The 14,641-nt window shown below is 47.7% G+C and overlaps 1 protein-coding gene across 1 annotated transcript in view; it reads right to left on the minus strand.

Annotated features, from left to right (window-relative positions):
* Positions 1-759: 759 nt before the first annotated feature.
* SBK1 (SH3 domain binding kinase 1) overlaps positions 760-14,641 on the minus strand; it is an 82,435-nt gene continuing 68,553 nt past the window's right edge. The window contains exons 2-4 of the mRNA XM_063142910.1: positions 8,670-8,872; positions 5,933-6,135; positions 760-1,701 (exon numbers count right to left, since the gene is read on the minus strand). Of these exons, the coding sequence (XP_062998980.1) occupies positions 913-1,701; positions 5,933-6,135; positions 8,670-8,872 (1,195 nt within the window). The 3' untranslated portion in view covers positions 760-912. The remainder of the gene's footprint in view (positions 1,702-5,932; positions 6,136-8,669; positions 8,873-14,641) is intronic.

Below are 14,641 nucleotides of genomic sequence, written 5' to 3' on the forward strand. Positions count from 1 at the left end.
GCCTCCCCTGGTGTATTGAGGTCATCAGCCTCATTTCTGGGGAGTTCCTTTCAGCTCCATTTATGGTTTGGAGGGCACGGGCCCACCTGCACGATACGCCCAACATGTCCCAGAGGTGGGACAGAGAAAAATCCAGTGGATGCTGACCAACTTGATTCCATAAGACCCTGCTTATTGCCCTCAGGAAGGGGCTCCAGATAGTCTTAAAGAACAAGCCCCAGCCTCTTGGCTCAACACCTACTCTGTTTATTCCAGCAGGCACAGCAACCCTCGCGAAGAAGCTGCCTGCAAGGTCACTGGGGCTGGGCTGTCTCACTACTGTCCCTTCCTCTTCCCCTCACGCATCAATTAGCATCATTATTATTATTCCTTGGCAAGGGCTCCCGTTCCTTCCCCCTCAAAAGAGAAACCGTTCACAAGCTAGTCCTGGCGGGCGAAAAGAGAGCCCCCCCCTTCCCCTCAGAGCGAAACGGCAGCGAGAGTTTGCCGACGGTCCGTCGCGGTCGCGCCACACACGCTCCGCTCCGCCTGCCAAGCCTCCGGGCCCTCCCTTCCGCTCTCGGCTCCCAGTCTCTGCGGGAGGAAAGACCTCCTCCTACGGCGGCCTTCGCTAGGCCAACAGATAACTTTCCGCATCCTTAGGATTGTTGAGTAAAATGTGAAACATCTTTTCCTCTCTTTTTTTTTCCTGGTTTTTTTTTTTCTTTCTCTTTCGTTTCCTGTTTTTTTGTTTTGCCTTTTTTATTTTTTATTTTGCTTTTTTTTTTTGCTTTGAAAGATATGGATCCTGGTCCCTTTGGGGATAATAAGGAATTCTTCTGCACGCAGCCTGTCCCAGAGCAGGAGAGGACACTGCGTTGCTGACATCTTAACTGCAGGCTGTGAGGCACAGAGGGGCCGGCCGTGCCCTCGTCAGACGCAGATTTCAATGGCTGTGGCCAGCACCATTTGGCCTTTGCCTTTGTCCTGACGGCCATCAGTTCTGTTCCCTCCCCCTGGGGAAGGGAGGCCGGACTCTGAGGCGGACAGCCGGGAGACGCTGCCTTCCGTCAGGATGGTCCTCTTGAGGGGCGTTGGGGTGCAGGCGCTGGGCGTCTCGTGGCGGTGAGGGCCGGCGGACAGCTTGTCCCCGGTGTGCTTGCGGGAGCGGTACGACGGCCGCCGGCGGACCTCCGACATCAGGTCGTACTTGATGAAAAAGAAGACCTCCTTCACAGGGCAACGTTTCTCCGGGTCGAGGGCCAGCAAGCGCTGGAACATCCGTAGCGCGTTGTCTGTGAAGCGTCGCCACTGGGAGGGCAAGCCGGCCAGGCGCCCCTTTTGCCACCTCACAAACTCCTCAAAGAACGTGTCCGAAGCTGAGGCGGCCTCCCAGGGGAAGTTGCCCGTCAGCACGCAGAAGATGAGCACCCCAAAGGCCCACACGTCAATACTGGTGTCTACGGCGAAGCCCTCGGCCCGGCCGGCCTGGCACACTTCGGGGGCCGTGTACGGGATGGTCCCACTGATGCGCTTCACCCGGCACCCCACCTTGCGCGTCATGCCGAAGTCGGCCAGCTTGACGCGCCGGCAGTCGCGGTCGAAAAGGAGCACGTTTTCCGGCTTGATGTCCCGGTGCACTAAGTTTTTGCTGTGCATGTAATCTAACGCCAGGCCCAGCTGCTGCACACAGCGCTTCACCATGTCCTCAGGCAGCCCCACCTGCAAACAAGAGCGACACCATGAGTGGGCAAGCAGCAGCTTGGAGCCATGGGCCAAATACGGCCTCTTGAAAAGTCCCAGTTGAACCCCTCCTACCCACCCATAAGAACGTAAGAAGAGCCCTGCTGGTTCAGACCAAGGGTCCATCTAGTCCAGCATTCCGTTCACACAGTGGCCCACCAGCTGTCGACTGAGATCTGACAAGCAGGACATGAAAGCAACAGCACCCTCCCACCCAAGTTCCCCAGTAACTGGTGTACATAGGTTTACTGCCTCAGATACTGGAGGTAGCACACAGCCATGAGGACTAGTAGCCCTTGATAGCCTTCTCCTCCAGGAATTTATCCAACACCCCTTTTAAAGACATCCAAATTGGTGGCTGTCATGAAAGACAGGGGGCTGGGAAGATGGGATATGTTGTCAGCCTGCTTCAAGAGGTGGAGGCAGGGTTTGACTCACTGCATATCCATTACCTCCTCTGTGCAGCGGGCCGGCAAAACTAGTTGCTGACCAAGACTATAAACATTAGTGAGTTGAGTTCAGGTGTGGGGAAGAACTCCTCCTCCTTCTCTTCTCTTCTCTCTCCACTTCTTCTTTTCTCCACACATGAAGGAAATGCACCTGATCCAGAGGAAACATAACCCTGCTCTCTATCCAGCCAGCCTCATATGATACTGTTGTAATATAGATTGTATAGATTGTACATTCTTGGGAGTCGCCATGGGTCTTTTTAAAGAGATAAGTGACTAAGAATTTCAATAAATAAGAATATAATACTAATGCTTTGGGAATGGCCAACTTCTGTATTCTATTCCCAGACAGTGGTCTGGGGGCTGGGAGCAGTCTCCCCTCCCCCCAAACTGAGCTCCTTTCAGGCTCGATAATAAATTTGGCATTCTTATGAATGGCATAGCATCACCTGCAAACCACCTCACTTGCATATTACATTCACAATCCAATGAAACATGTAACATCAATAGTGTAGGATATCTCTTGTTTGTTTCAACTTGGAAACTATTTCAAGGGTGTGTGTGCATTTTATGGAGGCTTGCAAAGCAAAAGTGGACAGGGCCAGCCTTTGATTGGGTTCACACAACACGTTAACCAATACTCAGTGGTTGAGTGTGGGTTGTTGTTGAACCATGGGTTGTTGTTATATACATGTACACATTTCTAAACATCTGCATGGCAATTCACGCACACACAACACACCCAGGGACTACAGCTAATGCTTCCTTAACACATATGCTTTGGCAATGTCCCGTACTTGCCCCTTTTTTGGGAGGAGGTTGTAATAAGGATAAACTTTGTATTGGAACAATCTATAATATGGAACAATGTGCATGCTCTCCTAAATTACTTGCCGGCTTCTTGGAAATGGTCAGTGCAGATGGATCTTCAGGGCCCTCATGATAGCCCAAAAAACTTATATTATCACGTCGGAAGGGCAAATGCTCACCTCCCATAATGCAATGGACTGAAGACCTAATAACACTATAAACATTTGAACAGGGGTTATATAGGCGCAACTTGCGAGTGGCTAAATACATGAATATCTGGTCTGCTTTTCTTGAAATCTATGTATAACTCTCTTTTTTAAAAATGTGAACCACCCAGGAAGCTTTGGCTATTGGGTGGTATAAAAATGCAAATAATAATAATAATAATAATAATAATAATAATAATAATAATGGTACACAAAAATGATGATATTCCTATATACGTAGTGTGTTGTTGTTTTCTTTACACAATGTTTTTTCTGTTCTGTTTTGTTGATATAAGCAATAAAAAGGAAAACACACACACACACAACGCACACAGGGGCTGTCTACATGCGGCGAAAGACCCGCGGTGGCTGCAAATCAGCACTGCATCAGTTATATCATGCAGATGCAGCTTTCCCACGATGCTGCGCACTTTAAACGTCGGGAATTTACCCCGACTTTTCAATGGGAGTGACGCCAGTACAGCTCTTCCACTATCTTGGGCACTATTCCACTGCCAAGGACCTCCACTTCCCTTACTCGGCTTCGTCCTTTTTCTTCTGCCGCCCCTTACGCCTGGAACGCTCTTCCAGAACACTTGAGAACTACAAACTCAATCACTGCTTTTAAAACTCAGCTAAAAACTTCTCTTTTCCCTATAGCCTTCAAATATTGAGTTTGTTCTGACTCTATACTGTTAGCTTCACCCTACCCGGTGCCTGTTTACACTTCCCTGTGCCTGTTTGCATTCTCCTTCCCTCTTTATTGTTTACTACAACTTATTAGATTGTAAGCCTATGCGGCAGGGTCTTGCTATTTACTGTGTTATCTGTACAGCACCATGTACACTGATGGTGCTATATAAATAAATAATAATAATAATAATATCTGACGTCACTCTGGGGGCAATTGGGGGGGCGGTCCCTGATGGAAGGTGACCTCCGATTGGTCACCTTCCACCAGGAAGAAGGGGGCGGGTCCGGTATCCAGATGGCCGCCAGAAACTCTGCGCTCCCTCCTTGGTGTCGGGGTTACACGACGCCACCGCGAGTGAGTAAAACCACGGGGAGGGAGATGGCATCAATTCAGCACCATGAAGACACCCCCCCCATTCACAGCAATTACGGTTTTTTTCAAGCCTCATTGTTGGGGGGGGGATGCTCAGAGGTGCTGCAGGGCATGGGGAGGGTTAATCCCCCCCCCAGCTGTGACTACAAGAACCACCCGCCCACCCCCATGGCAATTAATCTTGAAAAAGCCTTCCATTGGTTCAAATGGAAAACTTCTTTTCAGGACTAACAGCTGTGTAGGGGTATGTGGAACAGGGTGAGGAGAGGAACTTGTGGACCTCACTGGGCCAAGATCTCCCCACCCTGGTTTTATTCTATACATTGATTCAAATTTGTCAGGGCTATGAGGAAATTGCTTCAGGAGCTAGGGCTAGAGCAGCGTCCCCTTGATGTTTTGGACTACGACTCCCAGCATTCCTAGCCATCGGCCATCCTGGTTGAGGCTGATCTGGGTTGAAATCCAAAGCATCTGGAGGGTACCACCAGGTCGAGGAAAGTTGGTTGAGAGAGAGCACCTATTGGCCATCACTGCAATACTTTGCATCCTGAGACGGGAAGCGTTTGAGAGATTAACCTGGGCTAGATCTAGGCCAGATCTACACCTTGTGTCAAATCATTACGAATGGGGACTAAAAAGCAGGATATAACACTATGAAAGCGGTATATGGAATATGGATCGTGCCCCATCTGTGCACATCAATACCACTATAAAGCAGTAGTGTACATCGAGCCTGACACAACTGCTTTATAGTGGTACTGAAGCGCACTGTTAACTGTTGGGGCACACGACACATTCCGTATTCCGCTTTCAGAGTGTTATTTCCTGCTCTTTATTCCACATTATCCAAAAAGACCACAATGTCATTGTGTGTCCTACGAGGTATAAATGCGCAAGACGGATATGGGTGTTACCATGGATAACATCTGCATCAACATAAAGACTACATAAGATATAGATCTAGCTTTCGTTCACGTCATGCTGCTATTCCTGGGTTAGGGTTCTCTCTCTCTCTCTCTCTCTCTCTCTCTCTCTCTCTCTCATACACACACACACACACTTGTTCATAAACATCCACACAGGCATTTATACACATCCACACATAAACACATCCACACAGGCATCCACATATGCATGGAAGCATAAAAACATGTGCACATGTTATTTAACCCAAGAATTGCAGGGATGAATAAAGCGACAGTTGCAATGCCTCTCACATGCTTGCTGTTTTAACTTTCAATTAACAACCCAGGGTAGCTGAGCTTTTTCATGATGTGCGGACCCAGAAACTCTGGGCTGTTTATAGATTGAACAATCCATAATTAACCCAACGATTGCTAGTGGTTTGTTGTTGGGTTAACTTTAGGTTGTTTAGCCCATCAACAACCCAGAGTTTCCAAGTTGACGTGTCACAAAACAACCCAGGAACAAGGGTTGTTAAAGGGTTGTTAATTGTTGTTAATTGAAAGCGGAAATGCTAAGTGTGCTGGAGGCAGTGTGCTCTTTGCTTTGCTCTTCCCGGCAATTCCTGGGTTAAACAACTCAGGAATTGCAGCGTGATGTGCGAACCATCCCACTAGCTTTAAGCTCCGTTCAGGTCAAGAACCCTCACTTTCCCTACAGAATGGAACTGAGAAATTCACCCAGCAAGAGAGCCAGTGCAACTGAGATCTAGTTACCTGTGGAGGAATGATGTCGAAGAGGTCTCCGCCCGGCGCATATTCCTGGGCGAAGACGTAGCAGTCCTCAGTCTCAAAGACCACGTCAAAGACCTTGATGATGAAGGGGCTTGAGGACAACGTATTGGTGATGCTGAACTCCCTCAGGAAGTTCTTCAGCTTGGTCTTGTTCTTGTTGACAAACTTCAGTGCCATCTTGGTGCCTGTGGAAAGGAAGTGGGGTGGTGATGGATGGATGGATGGAAGGATGGAAGGACAATTTAGGGAAGGAAGGAAGGAAGGAAGGAAGGAAGGAAGGAAGGAAGGAAGGACAGACAATTCAGGGAAGGAAGGAAGGAAGGACAATTTAGGGAAGGAAGGAAGGAAGGACAATTCAGGGAAGGAAGGAAGGACAATTTAGGGAAGGAAGGAAGGAAGGACAATTCAGAGAAGGAAGGAAGGAAGGAAGAAAGGAAGGACAATTCAGGGAAGGAAGGAAGGAAGGACAATTCAGAGAAGGAAGGAAGGAAGGAAGGACAATTCAGAGAAAGTCTTTTACTTTTACTATAAAGTTGGTTTGTGGGTGTAAAATGGCTCCTCCAGAGGTCACCACCCAAATAATAATAATAATAATAATAATAATAATAATAATAATAATAATAATAATAATAATAATTTCTTACCCGCCTCTCCACTTTGATCGAGGCGGGGAACAACAATAAATGATAAAATACATAATACTCAATGAAAACATAATATACATTGTTAAAAACATCCTAAAAACATTTTAAAAACATCTTAAAATTCCACTGGATAGGCCTGCCAGAAGAGATCAGTCTTCATAGCTTTCTTGAATGCTAGTAGACTGTTAAGTTGACAAGTCTCCTCCGGCAGACCATTCCACAGTCTGGGAGCAGCAGAAGAACTAACACTTTATACTTTGCTCAGAAACTAATTGGCAGCCAGGGAAGAGATTTTAAAACTGGTGTAATGTGGTCACCAGCCTGGCTGCCATATTTTGAACTAGTTGAAGTTTCCGGACTAGGCACAAAGGTAGCCCTATGTACAGCGCATTGCAGAAATCGAGCCTTGAAGTTACTAGCACGTGCATGACCGTCTTTAGGTCTTCCGACTCTAGGATGGGAGGAAAGGAACTTTTGATAGGGCTGAACTTTCCCCTTCAGGCCTCAGCTTTGACTCTTGGCCGTACTATGAAGAAAAGACGCACGTTTGAACTATATTAGGTCAGAAGTCGTGGTTCTTGTAACGCAATATTGCAATGTATCAAGCAAGAGCTATATATGCCTTATTCATATTTTACTGAAATTTGGCTGTAAAGCATTTTGGGTCCTGACCTTTGACTGTTTTAAGGTGCAATCCTATGCATATTTAGACAGAAAGACATGCAAAGGATTGCACCCTTACTCAGTTTTTCCCGCTTTTACTTTTAAGAGTAATGTTTCAAAGGTTTTTAAGTCCATTACCTTTTGCTATGGACACAACTGAAATTACACCATACAGTTGCTAGGGCTGCAGTCCTATATTTCCAGGTTTCCGAAACGTTGATGTAGATGTTACCCATTATATAATACTGAATGAACGTTGATCAGTAACTATTTAGAACTCTTTGTGTAACATTACATCATTCATATTTTCTACGTGGTCAAATCATGGTGATTTGTTTTAGCACTCTATTTTTTAAATACGTGGCATTTGCTTTCGTGCTCCTGAGAAAGACATTTAGTCGAAGCGCGTTGACCACGCTTCACAAAATAAAGCACGACTTGAAGCACAGCTTCCTTTGCTTTTCTGGGATCGGAGTGGTGGTGCCCCCATTCTCTACTGCCTGGAGTGCTGGTAGCCACCGTGAGTTGCAGAGAAATTTGCCGGGACAATGGTAATCGGAGCTGGAAAGGAGTAGAAAAGGCAGGACACCCTGGGGGCCACGTGTAAAGACAGCACTGGTGAATCCATTTCTCCTTGCTAAGGGACACATGGAACTCTGCTCCTCTCTCAGCACTAAGAAATACTGAAATGCACGGGGTGATGACATCAGCGTGATGGGGGGGCAGACCTACCAATGTCATCTGCCCCCCCCACCTGGCAGGATCAGGCCATTCTCCCTAGTGTGAGGAACTGGGTTTCACAGCCGCAATCAGATTTGGAGGCTGAAGTGGCAGCACCAGGAAATGCGGGAGGAACTTCTCCAAGACTCTTCAGGAGTCCAGGAGGAATCCTCCCAGGAGCTTATCGGATAGAACGCCGAGGCTCAGAGATCATTCTCCCTGCCTCTGGGAACTCGGTCTCTGTCAGAGGGGGAGGGAACATCAGAGCTGACAGACCCCAGAGTCTGCTGCAGGGTTAAGCAGGCAGAGCTGAGAGGAGATGGGAGGCAGTCTGCGAGGTTGGCCACTTGGCAGAGGCTTCGCCTTCAAGACCCACCCTGAGAGAAGCATGCAGTAAAAACACTGCGGGGGAACTCTCCATTGAGTCGATAGGCAACTGCCTTGCTTTGTTAGGCTAATTAAGCTTAGAGGATAGCTCCTAGCATTCACACTCCCTTCAGGTGTGAAGAGAAGTTCTATTGACTGAATAAAGCTTTGTGGATTGCAAGACAGACCTCCTCATTGTCTCCCATCTCGGTGGAAGGGCTTGGAATCGCGACACAGCCACAAAACCGTTCTGCCCTCCTATGTTAAGGAGTGGAAGTTGAAGCCATCCTGGGGACTCCACTAGCAGGGGGCGCCACTGAACTCACCTGTGCTCTTGTGGGAGACGAGGTCCACCTTGCCGTAAGTTCCTTTTCCCAGCTCACGGATGAGGTCATAGTGTTTGTTGATGTCCGTGCCGGAGAGCGTGCGGATGGCCAGCGACTGCATGTCCTCCGTGATGAGGGGAACACCACAGCAGGCCAGCTTGCGTGAAGGCTCCTGCTCAATAGAGCCCGCACTCATTGTCACACTGTGAGAGAGAGAGAGAGAGAGAGAGGTTGTCACTCGTCAGATTTTCTGATAAACACAAGTTTTCAAACCTTCACAGTGGCTGCTAGTTCCTTTCTGGGCAAAATATAAAGTACTGGTTCTTAGCTTCATAAGAACATAAGAACCGTGCTGGATCAGACCATGCTGGATCTAGTCCAGCACTCTGTTCACATAGTGAACAACCAGCTGTCGACCAGGGATTCCTGCATTGAGCAGAGGATTGGACTCTGTGGCCTTATAGGCCCCTTCCAACTCTACTATTCTATGAGTCTATGACCCACAAGCAGGACTCAGCACAACAACACCCTCCCACCCATGTCCTCCAGCAACTGGTGTATATAGGCTTCTTGCCTTTGGTAATGGAGGTAGCAAATAGCGATGAGGACTGGTAGCTATTGATACTTTCTCCTCCATGAATTTGTGTAACCCCCTTTTAAAGCTGTCCAAATTGAGGGCCATCACATCTCGTGGTAGTGAATTCCATAGTTTAACTCTGTGCCGTGTGAAGAAGTCCTTCCTTTGATCTGTCCTGGACCTCCCAACAATCAGCTTCGTGGGATGATCCCATTGGGTTCTAGCATTACGGGAGAGGGAGAAAAATGTCTCCCGGTCCACATTCTCCACTCCGTGCATCATTTTGTACACCTCCCTTACAAGGTCTAGGTCCAAGGTACCTTAGGTAACGCCTCCTCCCCTAATTTCCAGCCTGCCACTTAAGGTCCTCAGAGAGTCGTCTGCTGCAACTGCCTAATGTGGAATTGGCAGTCCCATGTCAGAGGACCTTTTCTTTCACTGCCCCTCAGCTGTGGAATGACCTGCCGGTTGAAATGCACTTGTGAACTCCTATGAATGTCTTTAAGCAGGATTGAAAGGCTGCATTATTCTGGCAGGCCTTCCCTCTGTAGAATCTTATTGCTGACCGTTATATGTCGTTTTTACGCTGCATGGTTTTATTGCTCGTTTTATCTCCTTCAATTGTTTTTAACATTTTAATGCCGCCTATGGTATTTTATCGATTTTTCTTCTCTTGTTTAAATTGTTGAAAATTTGTATGCCACCCAGGATACTTGGTAGATAGGCAGGGTATAAACTGAATAATAATCGAAAATAATAAACTATCCTCTGAGGTGCGATGAAGTCAAACAAGTGGAAACAGAAGTGTGGCAGAAGTTTGAAAGCCATGCTTAAAAAAGGTAAATCAAATTCGAATCTTTGAAATTTCACCATATGTAAATTTCAAAATTCAAATCTATACATATAAATTTCAATATGGAAATTCTATGAAAATCTGCAATCGCTTTTGTCCTCTTTTGGGGGGAGGGGGTGATGTGCTGTTCTCCAAGGGCCCCACCAAAGGTACCGTGGACTATGAATCAGGAGGTCCTTAGTTCCCAGAGTGCAGGACAAGGAATCATGGGCTCAAGTTACAGGAAGCCGGATTCCGGCTGGACGTCAAGAAAAACTTCCTGACTGTTAGAGCAGCATGACAATGGAAGCAATGGCCTAGAGAGGTCGTGGGCTCTCCCACCCTAGAAGCCTTCAAGAGGCAGCTGGACAGCCATCTGTCAGGGATGCTTTAAGGTGGATTCCTGCATTGAGCAGGGGGTTGGACTTGATGGCCTTGTAGGCCCCTACCAACTCTACTATTCTATGATTCTATGATTAAATCTTATCTCTACTATGCTCTTAGGAAAGTGCCCAAACCCCTGTAGCCTGTGACCCCTGTCTGCAATAGGGCAGTAATCAGAGAATGAACAACCAGCTGTCAACCAGGGATTCCTGCATTGAGCAAGGGGTTGGACTCAATAGCCTTAAAGCCCCCTTCCAACTCTACTATTCTGTGATTCTATGATTACATGACCCACAATTATGGAATTAAACACCGCACAATAATATCAAATCATCAGAGCTTACGGAAGCTTTTCTTTGCCCAGAAAAGGGCCCATCTAATAGGCTGGATGAAAACTCCAGCGCCCTTAGCCTTTTTCATATCTAAATGTGCACAGGCTTGTACCTTCGGTCTATTTTTGAGGCCATGCCATGAGAAACTCTGGGTTCTAGTAGTAGACAAAAGAGACCTTGAAAGCTCCAAGTCCACCCACTCGTGCCGAACACAATATAGCAAAGCCGCCCCCATCGATTCATATCATGGCATTACATCGCCGGCTGCATTACGATGGCATTCCTGCATCCATCCCGGTCCTTCACCCCGCTGCACGAATCGCTCGCGTAGGATGGTAAGCCCAGGACACTGGCTTGTTCTGTTGATTCATTATTCTTCCTTCCTTCCTCCAGCTCAGACTAAAAATTGCTGTGTTTAACCGCTTCTCATTGACTAAAGCAATCGTCCGCCCCCTCCTTCCGAGCTCCGTGTCTGTGGCAGGTATTTATAGGCAAGCCCCAAGTCTCCGTCTGATTTGCAGCGTCTTCTTTTTTCAAAGACCGCCCCGCTCCACAACCTCACGTTTCTCTTCAGGGAGGGACCATAGCTCAGTAGTAGAGCACAAATTTGGTGCGCCAAAGAGCCCAGGAGCAGGAGGAGCCCTGCCCTCTCTTGTATCTGCTTTAACCGTTGTGATGAAGAGGGAATTTCACCAGGTGCTGCATGCATACAAATGACACCTGCTGAAATTCCCTTTTCTACAACTGCTAAAGATACAGGAGCCCAATCCTCCTTTCCATAGGGTCACCCTAAGTAAAAGTCCAGTCTGGGAGCATCCGTGGGAAAAGCTCCCAGCACCCAGGGACTACCATCTCATTTGCTCCATCGTGGTCCACATTTACCAGGGGCAGATCTGCCTGTCTGGTCCCCATCACAGCTGAATCACTGCTTGCATTTGACCATGAGTGTGAACTGCTACAATGACCATTCTTAAGGTTGCAAAGAACAGCTCTATTTTCCCAAGAAACCTTTGGTACAACCCTGATACCTGCCCGGTTCACATACCTTATTGCAGCCTTCCCAACCCTCCAGATGTTTTGGACTTCCAACTTCCATCAGCCTCCGCCAGCACAGCCAATAGTCAGGAATCCTGGGAGTTGTAGTCCAAAACATCCCCACAGCATTACAGTCTGGAAGGCTGTCTTACTGTAACGAAGTGCAAATTGTGCCAAAAAGTTCTCCAAACTCTGGGAACTCCTTTACACATTTTTTGGGAAAGGCTTGTAATTTCCACAAATATCTGAGCAATTTCTACAAATTACAACCAGATTTGCACAAATCACGCAAATTCTGTCGTTTCCACAAATTTGGCCATAATTTGGGCAAACCCGGCTGTAATCTGGGCAAATCCAGTCATCATTTGTACAAATTGCAGAACCTCCCCACCCCCCAATGCACAAATGTCCTGGAAAAACCGCAAACTGGCCGGACTCACGGCAGATCGAGTCGCAGGCCGCAGCAGGAACCTTTCTTCTACTGCCCCTTATGCCTGGAACGCTCTTCCAGAACATTTGAGAACTACAAGTTCAACCGCAGCTTTTAAAGCTCAGCTAAAAACTTTTCTTTTTCCTAAAGCTTTTAAAACTTGATTTTGTTCTGACTTTATACTGTTCGTTTTACCCTACCTAGTGCCTGTTTACCCTACCCTGTGCCTGTTTGCTTTCTCTTCCCCTCCTTATTGTTTTATCATGGTTTTATTAGAATGTAAGCCTATGCGGCAGGGTCTTGCTATTTACTGTTTTACTCTGTACAGCACCATGTACATTGATGGTGCTATATAAATAAATAAATAAATAAATAATAATAATAATAATAATAATAATAATAATAATAATAATAATAATAATAAAACAAAATCTACAGGGCTGAACTTAGGAAATTGCATCAAACGCCTGCCCCAAATGGATTTCTCCGACATCCCTACCACACCTACTCCTCCCCCACTTTGGCTCCCTTCTTCTATTGTCACACCTGCTTCTATTTCCAGAGTGTATAAGTCACAAAGTCACGAAGAGTTGGAAGCGACAGAATGAATAAACAACAAAATAAGTCCCTTGCAGCAGTGACCTGTCTTCTCAGGCTTTGTAAACTGCCATCCACATGGCTGGTGCTATCTAAATTCATCATCATCATCATCATCTTGACTCTAATGCACATGCATGGCAACACATATGTGTGTACACTAAGGCACCACGTAGTACGTAACCTGTCATTGCACACGATCCGACAAGCAAGGTTCCATGTTGAATCATTCAGTGTGAGAACAGCCAACAGGACAACCGTCCTTATCTTGCGGGCCTTTAATCAGAATGACGAACTCCTTCTTTGCTTTTCAATAAACGCAGGACAGGTAAACATGGAGGAAATGAAAAATTAGGGGTGTGCACGGACCCCCCAATCCGCTTCGTGGCCCGATCCGGAAAATCCGGATCGGGCCCAATCCGCTTCGTGCCGCTCCGCCCGTCTCCCGCTCCGCTCTGCAGAGTGAGATCTGGCTTCGCCGCCGTCACTATATGGGCGGCGGTGGCGCAAGATAAGCCACCCCCCCACCCCCTTACCTTCCTCCGTTGCGGGCTTCAATTGAGGCCCCGGTTGAAGCCGGAAGAGGCCTTGGCCTTCACTTCCGGCTTCAACCGGGGCCGCAATTGAAGCCTGCGACAGAGGAAGGTAAGCGTCCCTCCTCCTTGCTCCCTTACCTGGCGCCGCTGCCTCCACCACCGCATGGATGGCGGCGCCGGCAGCGCCAGATTAGTCCCCCTCCCCCCACTTACCTGCAGGCGAAGCTCCGGATTGAGGCGATCCTCTTCGCCTCGATCCGCAGCCCCCCTGACTCTCTTCACCTCCGCCTTTTTCGGAGGCAAATTAGGCCGCCTCGCTCCTGCTTCTCTAAACCGAAGAGAAGCGGAGCACATCCCTACGAAAAATACGACATGCAACAACCAGAGCAGAGCTTTTGGCAATGCATAATAGTGTGTGTAGGGGAGCGGTCTGGCATTGACTCTTGGCTTGGGAATAAGTACATGAGACTGCCCCTATTTTCATTTTTCCTCTGTAAAATATTTGATAGCTTGTCATTTTCGGCTGCGGCGCCGTGTTTCTGATGGTATCAAGGTCTGCCCTCCAGTTCTGTCTACACCAGCCAATTTCCGCTTGATTGTTCTAACACAGTGGCGTTCAATCTTTCTGGCAACGGCGCTTTGAGACAAGTTCAAAGTATGGAGACCATGCCACTCCAGGAAATATTCCAGTTCAAAGATAGACACATTACCCCTGGGCAGCAATGTGCACAGCCGCGAGGTTGCGCACTGATGTGTCCGTTGCGATGCTCTTGCATGGTACATTTTGAGGACAGAAGTTCTGGTGGGGAGGGGGAGTTCCCTGGGTGCACATAGAGGACATTGGCTTGTTTTAGCATGAAAGAGCTTCAAGATTATCTGAATCCTTAATCCAGTTCCAGGTGGAAGGCAGCTGACAGCAGCCTGCTTCTATTGTTTTGCGGGACCCCAGGCATGTCGAGTTGCTTCCAAATATATCCTCCTCCAAGTTCCTCCCTGGATTTTGGACCTCCAAACAGAGCTGGTGCCAGACGCCAGGGCACCCTCAACATGATGCTGCCTGTCAGACTGACGGCATTGCCCCCACTCTGCTGCCACATTTTTGCTGCTGCCAGTCACTCACTACTGCGCACAGACGGACCAGTTGTGTTTTCTGGGTGGGTCGCAGTTGTGTTTTTAACGGGAGCCGAGACAGGCCGGGGAATGGCGAGGCTCTCTGCCCTCCCAGCTGTGTTTGATTACCTGAAATGCA

Source organism: Elgaria multicarinata, chromosome 17 (assembly GCF_023053635.1).
Source record: "Elgaria multicarinata webbii isolate HBS135686 ecotype San Diego chromosome 17, rElgMul1.1.pri, whole genome shotgun sequence".
Lineage (NCBI taxonomy): Eukaryota > Metazoa > Chordata > Lepidosauria > Squamata > Anguidae > Elgaria > Elgaria multicarinata.